Raw genomic sequence first — 26,404 nt, 5'->3', positions numbered from 1 at the left:
ACACTGTTTTTAGGGGATTTATCCATCATCTAAAGTGCTAAGTTGTTGAGCCGAGCCACTGTTGGGTTGCTTACTGTGGGGAGTTCCGTTCGCTGTTATACCCAGCCCCTGGGTCTGGCATCCCCTCTTCCTGCATGTGAGCTGGGGAGGGTCACGACCTTCCCCAGTGGTGCACCTGTTCTTTCATCTTCAGATGGTGAAGCTCTTGGAAGCTCAGCAAAATTAAGAGGCTTTCTCAAGCCTGCACAGCTGTAAGGCCACACGCCATGAACTGCCCCTGCCCTGCTCTGTGTTCTCAGTGCTGAGCCTTTCTGCCTTCTAAAGGAAGTAAGGGGCCTCCCTGGTGGCGCTGGGGCTAAAGTCTCAGTGCTGTCAAGCTAGCACCAGCCACTGCAGCAAGAGTTCGATCATCGCCAAGAGTTTGCTTAGCATCATTCCACATCAGTTGGCTTCCCGGTCAGGGAGATGACCCACATGGCGCAGCAGACCTCTCCTGTTTTGCCCCTCAGCAGTGCATCTCAGTAGATTTGCCTGTTCTGCTCCCCACTTTTTCTGTGGTGAATCCTCTCACCCCCCTGCACCTCTGGCCTGCACCCCAGTTCTTGCATGCATAAATAAATAAAAATAATTCTTTAAAAAAAAATAAAGTAAGTGGGGAGGGGGGTGTAGAGCAGATTCAGGTACTAGAATGCATCTGAAACTTGTACTGGAAGGGTACTGGAAGGGTGCTGGTGTGCGCCCTGCAGAGAACAGGTGTTTCCAGACAGTGATTACCAATCCCCAAACCCCCCCCCCCCCCAAATACTCGCAAGCCCTCCACGTGTGTGTGACAGCCCGTGTGAAGGATTCTATAAGGCCCAGAGGTTTTTTCCATTCTCCCCGTCATAATAGAGTACAATAGAGCACAGGATTTAATTCCAGGTCTTGTCTTGCCTGTGTCTGTTGGGTTTCTCAAGTGTAGCGCTGACTTTTCTGTTCTTCCTCTTGCAATTAGTGCTGCTCTTTCCTCTCCACCTTCTAGGCTTGTGGCTGAGTCTTAGTTTTGTTTCACACCCATGTCCTGTGCACTGATCCGCCTCTCCTTCCCCTGCCTCTCTTAGAGCCTGATTTTACTCCAGCCTGGCGTTGGAGGCCTCCCTTGTCTTCAATATGGAAATGGAGTCTGAATGGCCTTCCTGAGTCAGGGGGACCCACACACGGGTTTTCTTGTCACCACCCTGGGACCTGACCCCGCAGACAATGCCCTGGAGGAATCTGATGTGCCTGATGCCCACCCCGGCCTCGATGAAGCGACCCTTGCCCCGTGCCCTGTGCCCTGTCAGGGTTGCTGTGCACCCAGCAGGCCTGTGGGAGGCCTTCCCAAGGTGCTTTTCTACCTCATGGAGAATCTTCTCCCGGAAATCGCAGTGTGTTTTTAGGGACTGTCTTTCACAAAGCAAAGGGATTCTTCCAAGGCTCGCAGCCCAGCGTCCCCTGGCGCGGCCCGGCCCTCACCGTGTGTTGTCCCCAGTCCTGAAATGCGCCGGCAGGTGGCGCATCGGCCTTAGGAGCTGCCCCACTGGAAATTCAGCCTCAAGTGATGGTCCGCCTGTGACCATCTTCCTTCCTGTGTTCTCTCATGTTACTCACGGGGCTCCAGGGTGGCGCGGCCCTTCGGGGTGACCGCGGGTCAGGGTTGAGGGTCTGGTGTTTCTTTCCAGGGGTGCGTCTTAGAAACTGGCTGTTCACTGTGAGTGATGCTTCCTGAAGCCGTTGCCTGGAGACCGCAATTAACCAGACCAGGGACAGGGTGCTTGAGTCTCAGGCTCTGGAAACATCAGACTGGTGCCAGTGTTTTGTCACTCATTTCACATATTCCAAGTGTATTTTTGTGATCATGTGTTTGAGATGTGTGTACATGGATGCCCGGGTCTCTCGGGAAGTGGGAACACAGTGCAGGATATTATAACCTCAGCGCACACACACAAACACAAACTCCTAGAACTAGGCTACAAATTAGGTTAGAGACATTAGCTTGCCTGCAAGTGAGTCCTGGTGGAAACACCATTTTTCCACATCCTTGAGAACGTGCATTTCCTGGATGAGTGCTGGGGAATCAGATCTTCGGGGTGAGGACCAAGTTGATCCCGCTTAGAGTTTCTGCTTAGCAGACGGACGCCGTGAGACGTTTGCTGCTGCCGAGGCTCTCCCCTCCTGCTGCCGAGGCTCGACTTGTCTCGAGATCACCCTACGGGGATTCCGCTTCCTTCACGTGCTCCTGGGAGGGCCTGTCCCCAGGGCCGAGCTCACAGGGCTACCAGGGACTGCAGCGTAGTGCTTCCTGCTGCCGGGCGAATAAGCCGGATGGTTCTTTATCTGGAGGAAGCAACAGCCGGGGAAGTCTCAAGTGTAGTGACCGCTGACCCAGGGATGACCCTCTTTGCTTCCCTGGGGGTCTCTGCCAGCCTCCCTGGTTGCTGTTTCAGCTTCCACTTGAATGCTTTCCAGGGCAGGGGGAGGCCCCTCATCCATCTCTGCCATGGCTTTCCTGCAAAAGGCACTTACTCCCAGTCTTCGCCCAGTGCTGACGGAGCAGCGGGCACCCTCCCCGTGGCTGTGACGTCGGCAGTGGGCTGGCTCAGCTGCAAGGGCAGGCGGGTGGTAACCGCAGGCTGCTGCTCTCCTGAGCTGGGGCCTGGGGCTTATAGCTTGGGACACAAGTGAAGGGGTTTTTGTCATTGTATTTTTTTAATGTAAACTTGATTATTTTATTGCTAATTTAACAATAAATGACTTTATATTGATTGTGAAACAGTGCTGCCTGTTTCCCTGCCCACACTCTGTGATGGGCATCACCACGCACGGTTTGGGTTCAGGGTTTGGAAAGGGGCCAGATTCTGTCTAGCCCTGTGCTGGAGCAAGTTCTGATTTTTGGAAAATGGTTCAATGCAGAGTGACTGTGTGACTGTATCTGGGTTGTGGATTTCAGATGCTTGCTGCAAAAGAATTTGGTTCATTCGCTCAGAGTATATGGCTCTGAACATATAATGTTCTCCAGGACGGCTGTTGATCTGTTTTGCATCTCTGGGTTAGCAAAGCCAGATCCATCTCTCTCCTCCTCCTCACCCTCTCCCGTGCCCAGGTCCTCTTGTCTCCCTTCCTTTGGAAACCTGTCAGCACGGTGGTGACGTTCTCATGTGCTTTTTCTCTCCTTGCCTCAATGAGCAGAAGAAGATCATGATCTTGATCTGCTGCATTGTCCTTGCAGTCATATTAGCCTCTACCATTGGGGGCATCTTTGCCTGAAAAAGGTGAGCCGTCTAGAGTGTGCGTGGAAACCCTAGCCTGGGTGGGATTAGGCTGGAGCAACTGAAGGAGAGAGATTTCATAGAGAGGATGAGAGGAGTTGGTAGCAGGTAGATTGGTGGTGGTGGTGGTGGTGGTGGGGGGGTGCTGTGTCCTGGAACCTGGTGGCAGGATGCAGTGTACGACAAGGACTTCCCCCAGTGGAACTGGACTTGGCATCTAGGACTGGCCCAGGAGCATCAGCTCTGGTATTAGCAGCAGTCTGAACTCGGGGAGCTTACATGGTAAACCCAAAGTAAATAAATTCCCTTCCTTCAAGGTCAGGGTAGATTAGCACAGCCTTGTGAGGCCCGCCTTACCCTTGCGGGAGACACTTGCTGACCCTGACCTTGAACATCCTGCTGTATAATCTATGATTTTTCCCTTAATTTTTCTATTATTTCCTTCAGCCTCCACAGGTGGGCCTTCCGTGGGCATTATTATCCTCCTACCAACTCTGTGGGGCCACCACTCTTCACTGTAGAGTCAACACCTACCTCTCTCTCCATTATGAAACCTCAGTGTCAACCATCACTAGTAGAAGTCATGCGGGATTGGGTGGAGGGTAGGGGGTGAAGGAACAGGGAGTGCAGCAATGTGGAGCCGGAAGGTGGCTTAAAGGGACTACAGGGCAGAGAAGCCTGCAGGTACCCATTGGGAAAAGAAACCTGGGCCTGTACTAGGTTGTGACTGTGAAGATGCAGGTGTCCCAGCACACCCACGGTCTCAGGACCTGCTCCAGGTTGCTCAAGATCAGGGCACTTGTTACTTCTGCTCTCCTGGGTCTCCCCTTTGTTCTGCCCTACATATGCTTCCTTCCTCGGGGTCTAAGCGAAGCTGTCCTGCTACTGCCATGCCCGTGCTCACCACAGTACCTGGGCACTGAGATGTGGCGGTGGCTCCCCCACTTACAGATGCACAAGCACCTGCTGACTCAATTACCTGTGATTTAGCTCTGTTTCTGCTCATGAGTGAGCACAATCACCCATGGATTGGACTTGGATTTGACTCTTAAGCTTTTAAACCATCACCAGGCAATAGTTTGGCGGCATCTGACATGGTGTAAAAATGCCCGGGAATGGGCTGACGCACTTATGCAGAAATACAACAGGAGCCTCTGTTAGCACAGCGTAGGCTTCCAAGTCCTCTCCGTGGGCAGTGCTGGTGGAGTCCTGGCAACAGCCTCTGCTGTGTGACAAGAGTCTCCATGGGTTGTGGTCCAGTACTGAACATGAACCCAGAAGGAACAGGTTCGTATAGTGACTGAACTCCCAGCCGCCGCCACCATGTTTCATGAAGCATCACAAGGAAGAGATGAAGATGTTAGAGCAGAAGGGTGAAGCGAGGCCATCGACGCACGTCCCTTCTCACCCGACTCACGCCGCCGGCCTGGACCGGCTCCTTGGCCAAGTGTGTTCAACAAGCAGCTCCAGACACCGCCAACTGGAGGTGCAGATGTGTGCGAACAGTTTGGAGATGAGTGACAAGAGGGTCACTATAAATACTTTAAAAAAAAACCACAGCATGTAATTCTTAAGGCCCAAATGACTGCATCAGATAAATTTGTACTTTTGGAGGAAAATTACTTCCTTTGCCACAATCTTTTTCAAAAAGGATAAAGCACTGACATTTTACAGTCAGCGTGCAGTTTCCTGTCCACTCTCAAAAGCAAATAGTTTAGTATTTACATCAATTTCTATTTCCTTTAAATTGAGCAGGGGATAGAAAACCGCTGCTTACGGCTAGCTCAGAAACTCCTCCACCCAGGAGCTGGAGCCAAGCAGGGGAGTCCTGGGCCCCTCATCCATCGAGTGACAGTGGCCTACGACCTGCACGACAGAGGTAGAGCCACCCTCTCCCGCGGAGAATCTCAGGCCTAGGAAAGGCCACACAATTTCGATTTTTGGTTTTATCAGTTCCTTTTGTTACAAGGCAAGGGTATGTTCCTTGCTACGTTGTCCATCACCCCCTCCCCCCCTTCCCGGACTGAGGCAAGTGGTTACTGGGCACAAATACCTGTCGAATCAACCCGTGTACTATTTTTTCCTTTGCTTTCCCCAAAACGTGTAATTTGTATTGGCAACTAGCAAAACGTCTTAGGAACTAGCTGCTGAGGTGTGAACATATAAAAGGTAATACAGGTAAGTCCCAGACCGGAGATGCAGACATCTGCTTCCTCCCTGAGGAGTGTGTAGCCAAGGAGGGGAGCCCAACCCCCCGACAGCCCATCAGGCCTATTTCTCAATCATTTTTAATCAAGATTCACCAACGAGAAGTTAAATCCTGAGGTGACGCTCAAACTTTAATATAAATATATCGCACTTTAAGAAGATACCAGCTTCACAGATCTCCTTCACATGCCACCAGGGTTAGCCGCAGGCTAAGGGTAGTGTTCAGATCCCTCCTCAGCCCGTGCACACATCTCACGCCCTCACTACACACGCTCAGGCAGGTAGAACTTGCCCCAGTACCGCCCCTTCTGAGTCAGGTCATAGGGGCTCAGCACCTTCCGTATTCCCAGCATGTTGGCACTGGCGATGCGCTCGAAGGTCCAGGGGTTCTGGTTGTTCCGTTCCCTTTCCTCTTGATCTTTTCGCATCTTCTCCAGGGTCTCGCGACTCACAGCCTTGGCCTGGAAGGGCAGCTTGTGCGCCACCTGGTTCAGGAAGCCTTGCACCTCTTTGAATTCACAGCGCCCGCCCAGCTCCACAATGAGGCGGCCGGCCTTGACGGGGGTCACGTAGTGATCAATGGCGCCTTTGCCACCCCCCATGCGCTGCCCCACGCCCTTGCGCGTGATGGGCTTGAAAGGGGCCGGTACTCGCCACAGGGCAAACATGCTCTTGGGGTCCATGGAGCGGTTGATTGTCAGGCGCATCATTTCAAAATGGCCCCAGTGGAGGTAACCGCCACCCAACGCCTAGAAGTAAATGGAAGAATTAGAAACACATGGGACTTAGACATCTTTTATGGGAACAGTGGCTTGAATGATGCACGTGAATATAAAAATTGAGGTTCTAGGAAGTACCATTGTGGGAAAGTCTAAGGTACAGTACAGTAGTAAGAGAACAAGATGGACCTGCTTCAGAGGGTGGCCAGGGAAGGTATCTTTGAGGAGGTGACATTTAAAGCTGAGACTAAAATAGTAAGAACTAGCCAAGGGAAAACCAGCAGCGAAGGTGAGTCTGAGCAAACGCAATGTGGCTGGAGCAGAGTAAGGGGCGGGGAGCTGGCGGAGGTTCTAACAGGCCGGCGGTGGCTGATCATGCAGGCTGTGGGAATGACTTCGCCACTTGGGGACATTCTAGTCCACACCTGTGTAGTCACTGAGGAAAAGTGTCCCACATCCTACATCCTGGCTACACTATTACCAGAGACTTGAGAAAATCCTGTGGTCTAATTATAGGGTAAATTAGGTGGCCTCTTCCTTCTGCTTTTACATGTTCACTCTGCATGAAGCGATACATAACTCCAATGTTTACTGGGTACTACACATCTGTTTAAAGAGAAACTGGTGACAGTTCTAATAAAACCTGTGGCAGAAGAGACTAGAACTAACTAGATTAGCGTTTGCTTAATCCCTGCCTTCCATTCTGTAACGTGAACTCACCAAGATTGCAAAGTTGCCTTCTGTGAACTCAGTAGCTTCAGTTGAAGGTCCCCGTATGTCCCTCAAGTTTTTGTGTTCTCGTCTTACTTTTGGCACAAGCGGTACTCTTTCCACAAATCTAAGCTTGGGCCTCTCAGGAATGGAAACATCTACAAGGGACAGAGACAACCAAGATTAAGTAAAACTACACAGCTCAGAGATTCATTTCCTTCAAGATTTACTGCTAACAGGTAAAATTTTAAAAAGTCAGGTCAAAGTTACCACTGGGCAGTAATCCCAAAAGTATATTAGATTTCCTTTGTAGGGGCTCTTGCTGACATTAGTCTTTTGGCAATGACAAATGATTAATAAAGATTTTTGAACCCCTGAAGATACCAAAGTTTTAATCTTTAAACCAAAATGTATTTATTAAATGCCCACTTTGGGCCCAACACTATAGAAGGGACTGTTGGGAAGGTAGAGAGATATGAGACTGTCAGAGTAACATCAGCTAACTTTAGGTAATGCTTATTAAACACATGTCAAAGGCCCAAATAAAAAATACACAGCTAGGGGAATTATCACAATGTGAACTCATAAACACACCCACATAATTATCAAGAAGCAGGATGATAGGCAGGTAGTTTAATCTCCATTTTATAGAGGCACTTGAGGTTGAGAGACATTTTAAAACTTGGCCTAGGTCATCCAGTTTAAAAAAAAAAAAGCAGTTAAAACAGTACAGCACTTTTTTTTTTTTAAACTACTCTTTTCCATTACTAATGGGGTTAGCGAATGGAATACTATATCCAACGCAAACATAGCCAGTTTCTTTGCTTTACCACGATATTGCTGAGAAACTTAAAACCTAGGGCTCTCTTTTTAACCATATGCGGGGGCTTCTCTTGGAAGTCCAGGCCCTTTTCATTTTTGTTCATACTTCCAATATAATTAAATGGTAAACTGGGCTCAGGACACTGGCTTACCTGAGATGTTTACACTTAACAAAATAAAGCTTTTCACATAATATCGTGAAATGACTGCCGAGCTGTAACCCTATTTGGAAAGAACCTCAAAGGCCAAAACCTGAGGCCAGTTAGCCCTGGCTGAGGGTGGAACCCGGGGCGCACACCAGTGGGAGGCCGTGGGCGAGCCAGGCCCTCACACATCTGCTCTGCAAAAGCAGGAACCTCGTTTGGTCCCTGCTGGCCATTGTGGGGGCCAAGGCTTGGCCTGCAGTTGGCAGAGAGTGACGGCCTGGGAAGCACGGGGCGCTCCTGCATCTTCGCCGCCCCTCTGCGGGATTCCACTGGAGAAGAGACGGACACACGGAGACGACAGGCAAGCGCTCACCCTCGAAAGTCGGCACCGGGAGCAGCGTCTTGAGGCCGGCACGGGCGGGCGGCGCGGCCCAGGCACCTGCAATACCAAGCCAGTTACCCCAAGCCAGTTACCCCCCCAGGCCGGGGGCATCCGCCCGCGGGGGGCGGCGGGGAGTCCACTCACCGGGGGCAAACGCCCTGCCCCCCGCCCCCCAAGGGACCAGCCAGGGTTCTCGGGCGCCGCCCCCACGCGCTGGAGCCCTGAGCGCCGCCCGCAAGCAGCCGCCGCCCGCGGAGTCTGAGCCTGCGAGGCCCGGGGTGGGGGCGCCGGGCTACGGGGGGCCAGTCCTGGGGACGCTGACCTGCCAGGGGCGCCCGCAGGGGGCTGGCGCGACTCAGCAGCCGCCACATGGCCCCGCGCGCCCCGCCGCGCGGGTGGGGAAGCCTCGCCGGAAGCGGCCCGGCCTCGGACAGCCGCGCCGGAAGCGGCCCGGGCGCTGGTCCTCCCGGGCAGAGTCCGGCGGAAGCGGGAGGAACCGCGCCTCGGGGCTGGGGTTCCGGAGCGGCGTGGGACGCCATGTTGGCCCCGTGGGGTCCCCCTTCCCTTGTGAATCCCCACAGAGGCGGCCCCGAGGGGAGTTTTCTGCGCAGGCTACGATGCTGAGAAAGCCGGATTTCACCCTCAAAGCATTCTCATGCCTTTTCTCTGGGGCGCCCTCCAGAGACATTAGGAAAGTGGGAATGAATCGTCATTGCTTTGACCTTTGCTGGGCGTGTGCAATGTCTGCTCGGCGGTGTGCCCCCCTGACAAATCCATGGGAGATTGTAAAGGCAGGAGGACACGGAGCAGGATCTCTATGATCCGAGCAGACGAGGTAAAGGAGGAGAGAGTCCTGGAGCCCTCGGTGGCTTTTGCAGGCTTTTACTGGGATTTGCCAGGTACACAGCAGGCAGGGGTGCTGGGGGGCCGGGAGGCTGGCAGGACGCCCAGAGTCCAAGAAGTCTTCACTCTGGGCTCTCCAGCCTTCTCTCGTTGCCTTTCCTTCTCTGTTCCTTTTGCTCTTTCGAGCTCTTCTGCTCTCTGCTCTACTGGGGTCCCCGTGACGCCGCCCTTATAAGCCCAGTCTTAGCCCAGGTGAATCCCATCTACCTAAGCCCACACCCTACTCCAGGTGTCCGCCATGAGGTATGCATTTGGGACCATAGGAATCCATTACTCCTAATGGCGGGAGGGCAGAAAAGCCTGATACTTTTTACCTTACCCTGCAGAGATGTTAAGTCATTACGACCAGTTTGCACATTCCATTCAGAGGGTGAAAGGATTGAGTTTTCTCCAGAGTCACGTAGCAGATAAACAGTAGAATCAGAATTTGAGCAGTGTTTGTGATGCCAGAGAGCGAATGGACAATAAAATGCTACATTTGGGTTTTTGCTCATCAGAGTCTAGCTGTAATTATTGTAATAAATCATCATGGAATCTCTTTGATCTAGGAAGCCCACAGGACTTTCTCAAGGCGTTTGTTAATACTAGCTTCTATATGAGTTTACCTTCCATATTGAGTCCTAGGGCAAGTTGGGGTTAAGTAGGCAGCCTCAGGACAGTACAGGCAGGGGCTGGAAGAGAGTTAAAGAGGCTTCTGAGACAAGTTCAGTAAATTCTAAGGGGTGCTAACCAAAACATACTCCAGAGATGAGGTCAGAAAGTCCAGGAGCACTAAACAAGGATAGTAACACTTGAGAGAACAAGACCTTGGACAGGGGAGGCAAAGGAGAAACTCTAAGAGTTGGGAAAATGGGCACATCTGCGGAAGGAGTAGAACCACTAGGAGAAAGAGCCAATTACAAAGTAGGATGATGAGATTTTAGAGTAGAGAAAAAAAGGTTTAAATATGCCTACACACGGGCCCATAAAAGCTTCTTTGCCCCTTCCCTCGGAGGACCTGCTTTCTTCCTTTAAAATAAACTGTTCTTTACTTTCTTGACTAAAGTTTGCTTCTCTCTGCTTAGTTATCTAAAGAGCCTGCGAATTTCATTTTATGACTTTGTGATAAAAGAACCTGCGGTGGTTCAAGGGCTAAATTTACAGCGCACACTGGCGTCAGTGACAGGTGCCATGGCTGTTCCTCATCCTAGAGAGGTCAGAAACAGGTGGGTCAGAAAAGCGAGCGATTGGGCAGAAAAGATCTTGTAAAACTGCGAGGTAAGGAAATAGAGAGCCCCCCCACTTCCAGTTTTGTTTTCACTACTATCTCTCTATCTGAATTACCACTTTGCTGAGGAAAGGAACCAAATTTACCCTCAAATGGAACTCGGAATTTTGAGTAATACACCACCCTGGACATTTTAATTACTGAAATAAGTATGTTTTCTGTCACTAGGAGTGACAACACAAACTTTTTTTTTAAAGAGTGTTGAGAAAATCCATAAATGTGTTACAATATGTAGAGGATAAAAAATGAAGCAAAAGGACAGACAAAAAAAAAAAAAAAGCACAAATAAAAATAAACCTGTGGGTTCTGACAACAGAACTGGGGTGGAGGAGAATTGTTGTGGGTGACTGAAGCAGAGGGTGGAGAGGGCCCCTGGGGACTCTGGTGGAGGATTATGAGTATTTTGTGGTGGGTATTGTCTGGTAACATATTTCAAGACGTGTGAGCCAGTGCTCTTAAAACATACATAGTGACACAAAGCAATGATTAAAAAAAAAATTGAAATGATTGAGAAAAAAAAAAAAGCCAGCCTTGCACAGTTGGTTTGGATAAGCAATAGAAGGGCAAGAGCAGGGAAAACTTAAACTGATTTCAGAGAGCATTCGGGTAGTGAATATATGTACACAGGTTATAGGTTAGTTTTTGTACGTTTGTTCCACTTCCTAATTGGTGTGTGGGTGTCAATCATGCACTTGCTATAGGTGATTCATACTCCAATGAAAAGCGAGTATTACCACATATAATTCCTTGGTAGTAATCTTCCCTTCAATCTCCCCTTCTTCATAAAATTAATTATGCATCATTGACAACTGTTAATAAAGTTTGGGCTTTACCAGCCATGGCCACTAGGGGTCATGAAAGGGCTTGCCATGGTCCCTGAAACCTTAAGCACCCGTGGGCTTAGGGGTTAGGCATTACATAATCACCAGCGTGACCAGATTTTTTTAATCCTGCTTCAAAGCATATTTGTTACTTGTCAATGCAGGTCCAACGCCAACCTCACTCTATTGCCCCCTGACCTAGCCAGTGCAAAGGGACACACACAGTTAATTACTAGGCAGGTTTCATATATGCAACCTCTCTAATAGGTATGTTTGGGAGGAAAATCTCAGCCTGTGTGTTTCACACCTTTTTTCCTGGGACAGGATTGTTCAAAGAGGAGGACTTTGCTCTGAAGTGTGAGGTGGGAGACCTGTGACAGGGCGGTTAAGTGGCTTTGCTTCTAGGGTCTGTGTTAGGGGATGGCGGAGGCTGCACGTGTGGGGTTCATTCTTTTTGTCCCAGCTGACATTGACGCTGGTGTATCCGTGTCCTATCATGTCCCCCTCCCCTTCAGTAGTCTCCAGAATTGGGATTTGGGGGGGTCAAAAGTGAGTATGTTTTGAGTCTTTGGATACAAAATTTCACACTTTTTTTTTTTTTTTTGCAAGTTTGAAGCAGCGTTTTGAAGTTTGAAGGGGTGTTTGAAGTTTGAAGTTTGATAGGGGTCAAAAGCAGCCGCCAATGACTGCCTTTCAATTTTGGCTTTCAAAGATCTCTAACTCTATCTGTGGGGTGAGGTTATATCGATAGATCTGTATTATATTTAATCTAGAAAATCATATATTATATGGGGTGGGGTTATAGGTTCATATTTAATCCACAAATATATTAAAATGTATATTCAAATTATGCTTATTAAAAGTATTTATACATGTGAATTATATAAAATATATTTTCAACTTGATTTTACTCAAAACAAATATTGGACATGATAGGGGAGCATTGAGTCTTAGCATCATTTACCTAGTTCCAAACTATCTGGGAGCTTCCTATGAAATAATTTTGGTCACTTCATGTATGTGTATGTGTTTATGCTGGGTGACTTGGAAAGGAATGCTTGGTATGAGAAATGAAATTTTTAAGATTTTGTATAAATAAAGGAGTGTTAGTGTGTTGGTTAAATTAACGAAGAAGATCAGAATGATCTCCAAAAATATCCGTGGGGCTCTCCCCTCACCCTCACTCCTAAATGATGACTGGAAGCCACTGCCTTGAACAATTACATATTCTTGAGACACAGAGAAGTTTGCATCATTTATTTTACATAATGATTTCCATGGTTTTATCAGAAACACGATAGCATAGTAGGTGTCCTTGATTTATTTTTTTTGGTGCAGATTTAAAATGAAGTGAAACAATTCTAACCATCCTTTGTGATATTTACTAGCAGTCAGACCCCCTCCTCCTTAGTACTGGGTGAAGTTGGCTGTGACATGCTCATGGTTGAAGGGGATGTAGTCAGCAACTCCTGGAAACAGAGAATCACGTGGTGCATGTAAACATCCCACCTCCCATAGGATCAGCTGGTTATATTATGTACATATACATGTTATCACTGTATTAACAATTATTGCATATATACAGACAAACTCAAAAAAAGAACGAATTATATAAGGGAATGAAGGAATGTAGCTTCAAACTGTGAAGGAGATGCCCTGATTTCTTCTCTTACCTTCATTCAAAGGTGTTTTGCCACTCAGGAACTGCCAGTATGTCTTATGATTAACATTTTCAGCAATATCATTAATGGATGAAACAACAAGACCCCAAGATGTCATCGTGGTTTTAAATCTGCAAGAATAAAATTATATGTGATTAGCACTTCACTTTAGTCAGATAATAAGTTAAGATGAAGGGGCAGAGGTATTACAAATGCTTTAGAGATGTGATAAAATCGTGCTTCAAAGAGAAATGCAAATAGTAAATATCAAGTGATTTCACTTAAATTAAATCAACTTAATTGATTTAATTGTCAAAAAACAAGTTTTAAAAACACAAATGTCCAATGGACAGATAGGGTGAATGATGGGAGTATTTGAGATTGAATAGCTAAAAATTGTGCAAAATTGAAAATTGTAGTCTTCAATAATTTTCAGTCACATGGTAAATGATTATGTAATCATGTTAAGTGGAAATGCAGACTGTAGATTTCACATGAAATACGTACTGATCCTATGTATATGACGAATGACCAGCACTTGTAATACACATAGGAAAAACACCCACAAAATGAAAATATATCAGTAGTCACTATATTTGGATGGACTGTAGATGTTTTGTTTTCTTCTTTATACTTTTTCCTTTCAAAATTTGTGTGAGATGACTTTATTACATTTACAATCAGAAAAAAATCAAGCAGGATTAAAACTCAGCTCAGAGAAGAAGGAAAGTATATTCAGCAGCTTGACTGAAAAGTAAGTGTTCTTGAAAAAGAACTTTTATCCTGACCACTCTGTAGAAGTCAGGGAAGTTACAGAGCAAGTGCACTGTCCTTGGCCTAAGCCTGTGGAGTAGATCCCATAGCTCGCTCACTGTCAAGTTCTTGGCCCTTGTCAGTCTCTCCTGACATCTTACAGGATGTGGGGGGTGTCTCTGCAGTGTCTCCTCTTTTCCTTTCCTGACCCAGTGTTTCCCCTTTACTCCTCCTGTGTCTTCGTCTTCTTCCTATTTCCCTGCAGCTTCCCCTTTTTGTAAATATCAACATCCTGTTCGGTCTTCTCTGTGATTAATTTCTGCATTCTGCATTTTCCGTGCAGGGCAGTTGAAAGAACATGAGCTTTAAAGTCAGTCGACTCTTGGTTCATCTCTCAGCCACATGATCTGTGGTCTTTCAAATATTACTTAACCTCTGTGGAACTACATTGCTTTTCCTGTAAAATGGGAACAATTTGACCAGTCTCCTGATTTGGTTGGGAGCATGTATCTGCCACCTTCCGCACAGTTCCTTAACTTCAGCAATCACCTCTATGTGATCACTCCCCAATGTCTCTCTTGTCCTAGCCTCTTTTTTCTAGGATTCTACCTATGTATCCAAAAGCTTCCTAATTTTCTATTTCAAACACCTACAATTAAATAGATGTAAAGAAGTTTTTTTTTTCCCCTGAAATCCATTCTTTTTTTTTTTTTTTTAAAGATTTATTTATTTATTTATACAAGCACTGGGTACAGTCAGAAGCGCGGGAGGGTGAGAGAATTCACCAGAGCCAAATCGGGGAGCAGAGCAGGCAGAAGGATCGAAGTGCACTGCTGAGGGGAGCAGCGGGCGGCAGGAGAGATCTGCGCGCCATGCTGGACCCTCCTCCGGTGGCCGGGGAGCAGCCAGGGATCGAACTGGTGTTGCAGAGGCCTAGGGCAGCCTCGCAACCCAGTGCTCAACCGCTGCGCCACCGGGGAGGCCCTGAAATCCATTCTTTCTTCCTGACACTCCTATCAGTAGTTTGGAAACTTCTTTCTCTGGGCCCCCACATCCCACACTCAGAGTGATATCAGGACTCTTCTTTGGTGTGACTCCACTTACCCCAGATGGACTTCTCCTCACTTAACAGCTTCATTACTAGAGTCATATCCTTGAATTCCCCTTCATGGTCAAGCTGGCTGCTCACTTACCCTGAATTCCTTGCTCATTTTTGTCTCAACCACTTGGTTCTTGCCATTTTCTTCCTAGATCCCATCCTTCCATACTTTCCAGGTGGTACCTGTTTTTGGAATGTGGCCCAAAGCCCCAAGACTTCCTTGACTATTCTACTCCATAATGCACTCTCTCCTTTGAATTCCCATCTTTAAAATATCATATATTGACTTGTATGGTTTTAATTTTTCATGAAAGCCTTGGCTAGTAACTAGATTGCAGGCTCCCTAAAGGGCTAATAAATAAAAATCTGTTAAATTAAAGGAAAAATAGTACAAAAAATAAAGGAGAGAGAAAAAATGGGAATTTAGGTTTTGGCTGGGGGAGTGGTGAAAGCCACATGTGCGCTCACCTGAAAATGGGATTTTTGCGCTCTGCTTCTTGTAGGACAACGAGCAGCACCGAGCCGCTTCTCACGCTCACGTCAATGGTCACGTTGAAGAGCAGGTCCACACCCCTCAGCTGGTTATTTATGGTGTATGTGACAGTGATGTTGGATGCCGAGGTGGGAGCAGGGCTAGGATGGTTGGGTTGAGTTGGTTTTACCTCATGATCTGTAAAGAGCCAAGAGGCCATGTTTGTTAAAGATTATAGGGTTAGGAATCTAGGAGCAAACTTTCGTTGTTGGCAACTCATCCCAGAAGACATGTCCAGAAATGGCAGATTATTGAGTGGAACCAGTGTAATCTACAAAGTGCTCACTTTCATCTAGAGAAGGGATGACAGCTGAAGGACTGATGGTTTTACAGTGAACACTTATTTTGTTGAAAGAATTTGTAAACTGAGGGCAGCTTGAGGATCCAAGTCATGCTTTTATTTGATACACTTCAGGAACTAGGATTTTTTGTTCATCCTAAGAATCTGAAAGCAAAGATAGTAAAGTTTTAGACCATTTAACAGGATACTTGTGTAGAATCTAGAAAGGACTCCATGGATCTTCGCTAAGGCTGGGAGACCACTGGGAAGCAGCGTAAGGAATTAGGTGGATGTGGCTGTGTTTGAAATGAGTGGAATCAGGTTGCTTAATGTGGGCCCTGTGATTTATGCTAACATAGACAAAGAGCTTATTCATCTCTGCTTATTTCAGGAAGTCCATGCAACCTATGATGAATCATACCTTATATTAGTATGTATTTCTAATTAGAAAGAAGAGGAATCTACACCAAGCACTAGTTACCTCTGTAGTGACAACATTTTTATGTGGAACTCCCACTTTCTCAATGCATATTTCTGCAATATTTGAGTTTCAAGTACCTCCTTGTAATTGGGTAAAATGAAGATATTTCAGATAAAAAGGTGACATGCCAGGATGCCATCCCGCTCCTTTGGTGTGCTGCAAGCACATTTAGATCTTTAAGACCTGACTGAAATATGTTTCCTTAAGCCGCTCAGAAAAAGAAAATCAAGGATTGGCTACACTTTGCTTGTGCACTATCTGTGATTTCCATTTCTATTTAATTTTTACTCTATTATGCTAAATATTGTAGTTTTTAAATGTAGTTTCTACATATCTGTCTGCTGACTTTGTAAAGATCAGCTACAAGATAGTCCATAACATTTAGTACATTTGTCAAGGAATGAATGACGTTATATGTTATTTGATACTTGGGCTCATGGGCCTTCCCTCGCCATCACCACCCCACAGAATGCTTTCCCCATAGTGGGAGCTCAGTAAATGTGTACTGGATGAATTAGGCAAGAGGCTGAATTCTGAGGGCACGATGGTATGGCTGTGCGTTAGCAAACAGCTCTTGGCAATCGGAAGTCAGATGTGCCTTTGTCTACATGGTAGTGATGTCCATCACGAGTCTATATCCTACTTAAAATCGATCTATCGATACATGTCATTCTGGTCTAAGTTGCCACTTTACAGAACAGGGAGAAGCAGATGTTAAGCGTTCTTACCAGGGCTGCAGGAAACATGGGTCACATCTAGGTATGTCTTGCTTTTCAGGGAAGGAAGAATTTGGGCGATGGCCATGGGATTGTGAAATTTCCCCTGCTGAATCTTGTTGAGTATTATATCCATGGTCTTTTTGCAGTCCCACTCCTTGTTAGGTTTCTCAGGGGTCACCGAGAGAGCCTGCAGCAAGAAGAGGCAGGGATAGAGGGAGAGAGGCAGAGATTAGGCACAGTTGCGAGTTCATCTTTATTAACCTTGTAGAAGGATAAACTTGATCGCTGATCTTTGGGGTCATAGTCCCATAGTCCCAAACTGCAGCTGCACAAGGTTTGAGATGATGGATGTCCATCTCACTCACCACTGCATCCCCACCGCTGCACGAACATCCATCACATAGTAATCACCCCACAGGTCTCTATGCAACTCAGATTCAGGGAAATTATTAGAGCTGTTGTACTGACTAGCATTTCTTGAATGTAGACCGAGATCTGGGCAAAGCAAGCTTAGGGGGAGCTTTCACTTAGGACAGCCTGGCCATCTAAACACAGTAGACCTCTTTTGTTTTACGATGTCCTGCGCAACCTTCAGTGGATGCCTCCCACGATCTATGATGGTGTCAGGCCCATCAGCCTGAGGCGCCACACCCTGGCCGCAGGGCTGGACCCACGAACTAATCACAGAGGGCCAATCCTAGAGGGCCATCCTTTTGGCAACAGTGATTGATGGGCACTGGCACCAATCGGAGTCTTTCCCTGATGGACACGCATTGGGAGAGAGGAACACTTTTTCCCCTTGCTAGTGATCTGGGACCATGTAAGTGCGGAGATGCTTGTGATCAGCCACTTTGAAGAGCCCTGCAACAGGAGCCAATGAGGAAATCTAGGACTGAGAGTTGAAAACAAGTAGTTTCTGATGTCATTTGAGCCCTTTGTTCTGGTTCATTCTGAAACCACCTAATCTAGCCCTGGACCCTCCAGTTTATGTGAAAGCAAATCCCCATTTTTTTTTCCTAAGCAAAAGTTATTTAGGTTTTTGTTATTTGCAAAAAGATTCTTGTTTCAGGCACCAAGCAACTTGCTCCACTTTGCTAAGTTTTATCCCGTGTGTAAAACAGAAATCATCCTGCCTCCCTTTGGAGGGTCACTTGAGGTTCAGATAGGATGGTTTGCAAAAGCATTTTGTCAAGTGTGACGTGTAAGCTGGTGTTACCCCTCCCGCCCTTTAGGGTCGTCCTGACCATGGCCATCAGGGTGGGTGACTGTTATGGCTTTGTTGATGACCCATTCCCCTGGAGCTTGGGGTGGGGAATGGGAGGGGAGAGGGGGCTTAGCAGTGGCTCTGTGAGGCAGAGGCAGCAGTACAGCGACCAGCCCAGGCACAGCCACATCATCACTGCTAACCTCGGCAACTTGAACTGTGGCTCTGGCCAGAGGCTACTTTACAAGGCAGTTTGGCTTAAGGGGCATCAGGCAGAAATTTGTCAGCAACCCTATCTTGTCATTTGCCAGATTCACCCCCCGAATCCCACCAAGTGAGATGTAGCCCGTTGAGATAAAACAATCCAGAGAAGAGTGACACATTAAGCTGTTGGAAGTCACTCATAATTTTGAGTAGAGAAGTTTATCAGATCCCTTTCCAAGTGATGTTCCTGTCAGAGGAAACCTGAGAGCATTGAACTATGGATGGAAGAAGGAGGAGAAATTCTGGGAAGGGGGAGGCTCTCAGGAGTGTCTCTGGGAAGCAATGTGGGTGGCCCAGGCCACTTGAAGAAAAAGGGTAACTTCCTGGAAGAGGGTGAAAAGGACGTTTAATATCACCGTTCTTCCAGGGGAGGGACCACAGATAATTATTGCACAGCACAAGGTAGCTGTGATTTTTAAAAACAAATACCTTTGCAACCTTGTTATTATGGGAAAATGAAATTCAGATAATGTCAATATTTGCCCAAGATGGTGGCAGGTTTGGGATGCAAACCCAAGTTGTTGCAGCTCCAGATTCCTTTGCTTTTCTCTATACCAGAATATTTTAACAAGAAAAAGGTTATATGTTAAGGCAGCTGGTGTTTTCAGACTCCAGGCTGCCTGGCTACACCTTGGATATGGGCCATAAGGGCGCAGGGAGAGGTTATGTATTCTGACTGACAAGAAACCCACGAGGCCCCTGATATCTGGGTTTGGATGAAGCCCTGACTTTTCATGGGAAAAACTTTAATTCTCAAGTACAGCTTATCAGAATGTACCCTGTAGGAGATAAAATCCTAACTAGAATTCACAAACTAAATTAGCAAAAGCAAACACTTCTCTGTCTGGCACTAAGGTGAAACAAGGTTATTTTAAGTGAGTCACAAATAAACCCGTCTTATATCTCTTCCAAATTGTCTTCATTTCTCTACACAGTTCTCTAGCCCTGAGCCCCGGGCATGCTCTTAATTTCTTGATTTTATTTGTTTTTCTTTCCCCAAGGAAGGGAAAAGAGTTTATGTAGATTTGCTTTATACCTTACCTATGAGGTAGGGAGGAATTAGCACTTACCTGCATTTTACCAGTACAGACACTGAGGCAGCACAGGGAATGAGCCTCGGGTCACACTAGCTGGTCTTTCATGGAGATATTAGCAGAGGCCTGGATTCTTGATCCTACGGTCCAGGCTGATGGGCAGGACCCAGCCAGAGCGTCAGTGATGTTTACCTGCATAGCGAGGCCGGTGCTGTAGGTATCCCCGATGATGCCATTGTCTTTGATCCTCGTGCTGATATTCTCCACAGTAGCCTTTAATGCCTGACCAAACAGGACTCGGTAACCTTCCTCTGAGCCCACGGGGATCTTGTTGTACATGCAGGTCAGAGCCAAGGTCGCCACTGCTCCTGTGTCTGCGAATCACAGGGGAGGTGAGACAACCACCAGCCCCATACAAGCGTCCTCCCTTGATGGTGCGCTCGGGCCCTGGGTACACATTCTCCTTTCTCTTCAGGGCAACGTGTGAAATAGGCCTTACACTATCTGCATGTAGGGGATGAGGACATGGAGGCTCAGAGAGGTTAAGTAATTACCCAAGACCACACTGCTACTAAGCAGGGAGCCCCGAGGACCCGAACCCAGATCTGGGTGATCCCACAGCTCAGGCTTGTAATTAACGGCGTCTGGAGTATATCCAGTCCCACCTCTCTCGTCTCAATGGTCATCTTTCCAAAGGTCGCCAGATCTGAAGGCCCAGCCATCACTACCTTTCTCTGGTGGTCTCGGCGATGGCTTTCTGAATTCCTTGAGCGGTTTTGCTTGCACCTGTCTTACCACGCCAGCACTGTCTGCTGTGTCTGTTGTTACTGTGCTCTGCGAGCTCTTGGGTGGTGGGCACTTAGTGCCCCCCAGGTACCTAGCACAGGGGCTTCCCACTGTCGGTGCTCCGTAAACACACATGGACTGAATGGCAAGCTCTGGTACCACAAGACCACAGTCAAGGACCTTCCAGGAGGCCTCTTTTCCTTCATTGGTTCCCCCCTTCCGCCCTCATCATGTCACCTGAGGTTGCCCAACCTTATTAAGGGTGACCATGTGTTTGAAATCAGTGTTGCCCAAGTTTCCTGAATTGGCACAGATGCCCTGTCATGGGTGAGGTCTCGGGTGGGAAGCGGAGGCCGTCTGTTCTTGACCCCCGGGGAGGGTATGAGAGTGAATATCTACTTGCTTGTGTGCTAGATACTGAAGCGAGGTTTCCTTGAGGAAGCATGAAAAAGGGGGTGCAAGACAGATAATGCTCTTGTTTAGAGACTGGCAGGCGAGGAAAAGCGACTGTGAGTGAGGGACGTGGCCGTGGCCTTCCCGGAGGGCAGAGACGGGGTCATTCTATGCAGAGCGCGGGCAGGAGGACGTGGTGTTGTGGAGGAAGGACTCCCCATTCCCAGCAGAGAGAAGGAATAAGAGGGCTCCAGGGTGCCCTCGGAGGGGGCCTCATGAGGGCAGGGTTCAGGGCGTAGCTCTCCCGCAGACAGACGGTTTGGATGTTATCAGGAGAAGCACTGAGAAGAGCAGAGAGGGGACGCACCGGTGGTGATCACAGAGAGGCGCAGGATCAGGGGTCTAGACGCTGACCTAATAATTTCGTCGTTTTCCTGGGAAGCACTCCTGACTTGGGAGACTATTTGTTTTCCCCCAATGAGGTTCTGTAAATGCCAGGCATTCAAGCATTGGCCTATTTTCTATATTTCACTATCTCCTTTTCATTTATTCCTGAACTCACATGTCCAACAAGGAGCTGTCAGATCTCTCTGGTCTGAGTCATGTCCACGGCCCTCCGCTCCTCCTGCGTTGCCCCTCCAGCTCCACCGCTCGGTGCCAGTGTTCCCAGCTCAGGAGAGTGTTGGAAAGTGCCGACCTACTTACCTACATTGAAGGGAGAGGCGTTGGCCAGGAGGGCCTTGGCGAAGCGGGCTGCTATTGGCAAGGTCAGCTCAGAGTTCTGCTGGCACAGAGCCAAGATGGCCAGGCTGGGCCCGTAGAAGGATGTAGCTGGTGCGTTGAGGCCTGGAAGGGGGTAGAGATTTTTTTTTTATAAGATAATCATGTGCCATTATGGGGACATTTGTGAGGAAAAGCCTTTTACATAGAAATTGCTAGAAAATCTGTCCAAAAAGAAAGCACGGTATTGGAAAAAGTAACATCAGCGTCAGAACGAGAAAGTCATCTGGCCCAAGGATGGGATGAAATGCCCTGGGGAGGCCAGCGAGGGCCTGACAATGAGTGGCCTTTCCCCGTTCAATTGGGATTGCAGGTGAATAGCTCACCTGGGATTGTCAGAGGGCACCTGAGTGGAGGGGCTTTGTGTCTCTTCCCTAAGCTTCCTGCCTCCTGTCCTAGGATTAGAATCCCCTGGAAGGATCATCGCCGCCCCCTCCCCCACCCCTCTATTCTGATGAGGTCGTACTTGAAGGTGCCCAGGTCTCCATTTGTCTCCGTAGACTTTTAACTTGAGTCCCAGCGTCTCGGCAGGAGGAGGTGAGGGCCATGATGGTGAGGGCGAGTTGACCGATGGTCAGGTCTGTAGGGGACAGAACAGAACAGGTAACCCGGCCATCTGCTTCTTACCCAGATCAGCTTGGCTTTCATGAAAGAATGTGACTAGATTGTTTTCGATCTGTCTTTTTTTTTTTTTTAAAGATTTATTTATTTATTTATTTATACAAGCACTGGGTACAGTCAGAAGCGCGGGAGGGTGAGAGAATTCACCAGAGCCAGAGCGGGGAGCAGAACAGGCAGAAGGACCGAAGGACACTGCTGAGGGGAGCAGCGGGTGGCAGGAGAGGTCTGCGCGCCATGTGGGACCCTCCTCTGGTGGCCGGTGGCCGGGGAGCAGCCGGGGATCAAACCAGCGCTGCAGAGGCTGCGGGCAGCTTCGCAACCCAGCGCTCAACCGCTGCGCCACCGGGGAGGCCCTCGATCTGTCTTTCTTAAGGAAAGAAAGTGTGGAGAAAAACTGAAGGGAAGTCTCATCTAGTGGCCTCTGGATGGCTCGATGGCTTCATGCAGAAGCCCTGCTCCGGGACAGCAGCAAGCACTCGGGTGCAGAGGCGCATGCATCTCTGTCCTGTGACTGGGGCCTCAGGGCAACTCCTGTGAGGCCAGGAGCTGTGCTGGGGAGAAGGTGCTTTGTGATTATCAGGGCTGTTATCACCACTAGTGTCCCTGTTATTAGGGTCATCTGCACTTTGCAAAGGAGGAGAGTAAGGCTGAGTGGGGTCCCGTGACCTGGTCAAGGTCACAAAGCTCATGAGGGGCAGAGCGGAGCAGGAAGTTGGCTCTGTTTACCTCCCTCTGGCTTTCTGCCTACCCCCCGCCTCTGTGACTGCTCTGACTGCAAACAGTTTTTCTTTCCAGGAATGTTCCAGACACATCAGGAAAGGTGTTTGGGGGACTCAGGTACAATCAGAAGTGGCACTGGGGAGGGGCGTGGGGGGGAGGATAGGGAGCGGGGTGAGATTCAGGGAACAGGCTGGGGAGCTCTGGCCCTCACCGGCTGTGTCACTGGCCATGAGCTTGAGAGTCAGGAGCTTCTGGACGTCCAGGTTGTAGGCTCCAGCCAGGTTCATGGCGATGAGGACGCTGGGGTTCGGGAAGGCTGCATTGGCCGCAGAGCTCTCCATGAGCGCCTGGATGCCGTGAACCAGGGGCTGCTGCGCCGGGGGAACGGCTGAGAAGAGAGGAGTCATGAACTGAACCCCTAGTTACCTCTTCTCAGAAACATGGTTCCTGTGTCTTGCATGCCTTTCAGCAGAAGGCAGGACCAGCACGGGTGTCTGCAGGGATGCCCGCTGGGACGCGGCCACTGGCGGAAAGGGCGCGACGGTGGAGGCTGTCTTCTGTGGCCGGCTTGTCCCTGAGTAACAGGGTGGTCCCCAGGAAAGGGGGAGGTTCCAGGTTCCCTGCCCCACCCAAGGGAGGGTGGAGCTGAGCAGGAAGAGAAGAGGATGCAGAGGAGACTGAGGGAAAAAAAAATCAAAATAAAGCCAGAAGGAGCCCTGGAGGAGGCGCATGGAGCCCAGAGACACGTGAAGAAGCTGCGCTTGTCTTTTGGTCGTGGACTGGGTGACCCAGATGTGGGTGAGACCCGTGGGGAGGTGACCATGGCAGCTTTTATCTTGATGTTGATTTTGCTCTTTTCCTTCCAGGCTTGTCTGGTTGTTTCTGACCCTTTTCTGTGTGTCCCCACTGGAAGGTGCTTTAGACTTGGGGCAGGCTTTGGGGCCTTGCTCTGGGCCAATCCCATTTGGATGGAGTTTTACCCACGAGGGGATGGGTCACTTTGGGTGCTTCATTTAGAAATTAGATTGTTTGCCTTTCCTGTCTTGTTTCCTAGTTGTATTAAAGTTTCTTCCCATTAAAGTCTCATATATTTTGTGTTGATGCGGCAAGGCAGGTTTTGTAGGGTTTGGGCTGCCCCTCTCCCTGCCCTGTAACACCTGCACCTTCTCAAGCCACCTTTCGTTTTGGAAGTGACTTCTCACTTAGCAACGCTAAGCCATGTGCCCCACAGGCATTCGCTACTAATTTAGCCCCGCCTAGAAATCGCCAGTTTCCTTATGTCATTTTTTCTCTCCTTAATGATGAATAGTCAAGATTTGGGAAGTGACCTGTCCTCCGCAGGCCAGTGACTCCTTGAGTAGTGTGGCACAGGCCGAACAGCCCTCAGCGTCCTTCCACCATCAACCTCCCTTCCCTCAGTGGCCCTTCAAGGTCACTTAGTCAAATATAATATGCAGACTTTGCCTTTGAAAGAACTTTTTTTTTTAAAGATTTATTTATTTTTATACAAGAGCTGGGGTACAGGCCAGAGGCACGGGGGGGGGGGGGTGAGAGGATCCACCAGAGACAGAGCGGGGAGCAGAACAGGCAGACTGACTGACATACACTGCTGAGGGGAGCAGTGGGCGAGACAGGAGAGGTCTGCCGCGCCATGTAGGAATCTCCCTGGCTGGCTGGGATCGAACCCGCACTTCAGAGGCTGTGGACAGCTTCACAGCGCTGCGCTCAACCCACTGTGCCACCGGGGAGGCCCTGAAAGAACTTTTGCTGTGAAATCAGGAAAGATGAAGCACTCACAGCTTGATAGGCCTGTTTTGCACTCCCTTTCTCATCAGCCGACCTCCCGGCCGGAAGGTCCCCCCCAGCCTCAGGTGAAGGCTTCCTGGCCTCCTCTGTGGACAAGACACCCTCCTCACAGCATGAGCTGTGGTTGAACCCTACTCACAGCATGAGCTTTGGGTCTGGGCGCTGGTCCCCGCGGCAGCCCAGAGCAGGCTCAGGAGGCAGAGGGCGGAGCAGGCCATCTGTGTCCTCCCGTGCAGTCCACGAAACCCGGTGTGGCTGGTGGGGCTCTGCTCCTGGTCTTATATATGCTCCCCTGTGTGGAAGCCCAGGCTGCCCTCCTCCCTGCCAGCCACTCCTACTCAGCTTTGCCGACCTCTCTCTCCCCGATAGAACTCATGTCCCTTCCTTATCTAAGTTTACCTGCCATAGACCCTCCACGCTGTCTGAAGGTGACTTGCAGGCAGCGCGGTCATATGAGAAACTTGGGGCTGGGGAGGCGGCTCAGTGCTTGTCACCAAGACCCTGGGAGGTCTGGCTACTGCGTGAGCAGGAAGGAGACTTGCTCCTGGGCCCTCCAGAACTGCACAGCCGTGAATGTCTCCTGTTGGAGCCGGTGTTTGTGGTGATTTGTCTCAGTAGCAATAAGCATCTAATGTCAGATCAGGAGCTTGGTGTGGTGCTGACCTTGGATCCCAGAGTCCCTGCAGGACCACCCCTGCAGGTGGTCACGCAACTTTGGTGTGCCCGCGCCTTGCACGCGCACTCCCTTGCAAATGGCCCCTCAGCCATTGCTGTGGCAAGACTGATTTTGACACAATGGTTTAGTTAGCAAATATCTTTCAGAACAGGAACCACACAGGTCAAACTTTTCTCGCTCTCTTTTAACATATGATTTGTTTCTTTTCTCACATCTTTGTTCACTTTTGGACAGTATTTGATTTCTCCCCACTCAGTTCTCTCACCATCCGCAGCCCCTGGGATCCAGCACTGCACTCCCTTGTGCTCTTCCCTCCCATTTTATTCTCTTTCCCTTCTTTTGGGGGGTGGCTTTACATGAGTTACTTTCTGCTTTATCCAAAGCACCTTTAGTCCACTGATGTCTTAAAAGGACGTCTGGTTCCCGCCTGGAGGTATTTGTAGCTCAGGGACTCCCTAACTCGGTAAAAAGTCCACCAGCTCATGTTGCTTACATATGATTCAACTTTACTTTTTTACTTTTTAAATTTTTATTTTAGCGTAGAACTGTGGTGCAGGCCAGAAATGTGGGGGGTGAGAGGATTCACCAGAGACAGAGCAGGGAGCAGAACAGGCAGACTGACTGAAATACACTGCTGAGGGGAGCAGCGGGAGGGGTCTGCTGCACCATGTGGGTCAGCTCCCTGGCAGGGATCAGGCAGTAGCAGTGATAGCCCTGAGACTTAACCCCTTAGCCACCAGGGAAGTCCCTTGATTCAACTTTGAAAAAACTGTTAACTTGAACAGTAGGAGGTGATATTTTGCATGTGTGCTTTGATGATATGAATGATCAAGGTGATCTTTATGGGGCCTCCCCGGTGGCGCAGCAGTTGAGCATTGGGTTGCGAAGCTGCCCGTGGTCTCTGCGGCGCCAGTTCTATCCTCGGCTGCTCCCTGGCCACCGGAGGAGGGTCCCACATGGCGCGCAGACCTCTCCTGCCGCCCGCTGCTCCCCTCAGCAGTGTCCTTCGGTCCTTCTGCCTGCTCTGCTCCCCGCTCTGGCTCTGGTGAATTCTCTCACCCTCCCTCCCGCACTTCTGACTGTACCCAGTGCATGTATTAACGAAAACAAACAAACAAATAAATAAATAAAAACATGCCTCTATAAAAAAAAAAAAAAAAGATGATCTTTATGGGGAGGTAAGAGGAAAATATATGTGGAAAGAAAACAAATGGTACCCAAAGGATACAGCTGGAGATGGGGGTGGGGTGATATTTTTCCTCAAACTTTATGGATTGGTTTTATGTTTAAGACTCACATTGCCCCGTTTCTCCAGAACAATAATTTTCT

General features: G+C 48.8%; 3 protein-coding genes across 4 annotated transcripts in view; 1 reads left to right on the top strand and 2 right to left on the bottom strand.

Moving 5' to 3' along the window:
• The window catches only part of STX3 (syntaxin 3), a gene marked incomplete at both ends in the record, with an annotated part of 43,497 nt that extends 40,212 nt beyond the window's left edge, over positions 1-3,285 (top strand). For both annotated transcript variants that reach the window (XM_084240953.1, XM_084240954.1), the window contains one exon: positions 3,208-3,285. In XM_084240953.1, coding sequence (XP_084097079.1) covers positions 3,208-3,285 — 78 coding nt within the window. The remainder of the gene's footprint in view (positions 1-3,207) is intronic.
• Positions 3,286-5,758: 2,473 nt separating this feature from the next.
• On the bottom strand, positions 5,759-8,646 carry MRPL16 (mitochondrial ribosomal protein L16; the record flags this gene model as incomplete). The annotated part of the gene is made up of 4 exons (XM_084232276.1): positions 5,759-6,244; positions 6,935-7,083; positions 8,267-8,332; positions 8,598-8,646. 4 exons carry the CDS (start codon positions 8,644-8,646, stop codon positions 5,759-5,761), a joined length of 750 nt encoding a protein of 249 aa, XP_084088402.1.
• Positions 8,647-12,673: 4,027 nt separating this feature from the next.
• On the bottom strand, positions 12,674-24,617 carry CBLIF (cobalamin binding intrinsic factor; the record flags this gene model as incomplete). Its single annotated transcript, XM_084239996.1, has 9 exons — positions 12,674-12,735; positions 12,940-13,058; positions 15,248-15,449; positions 16,801-16,978; positions 19,486-19,667; positions 21,178-21,318; positions 21,719-21,832; positions 22,805-22,981; positions 24,539-24,617. The coding sequence occupies 9 exons, from the start codon at positions 24,615-24,617 to the stop codon at positions 12,674-12,676; spliced, it is 1,254 nt and encodes a 417-aa protein (XP_084096122.1).
• Positions 24,618-26,404: the final 1,787 nt, after the last annotated feature.

This window comes from Talpa europaea (assembly GCF_964194135.1).
Source record: "Talpa europaea genome assembly, chromosome: 1".
NCBI lineage: Eukaryota > Metazoa > Chordata > Mammalia > Eulipotyphla > Talpidae > Talpa > Talpa europaea.
The sequence above is the reverse complement of the archived record's forward strand: the minus strand, read 5'-3'. Positions and strand labels throughout refer to the sequence as shown.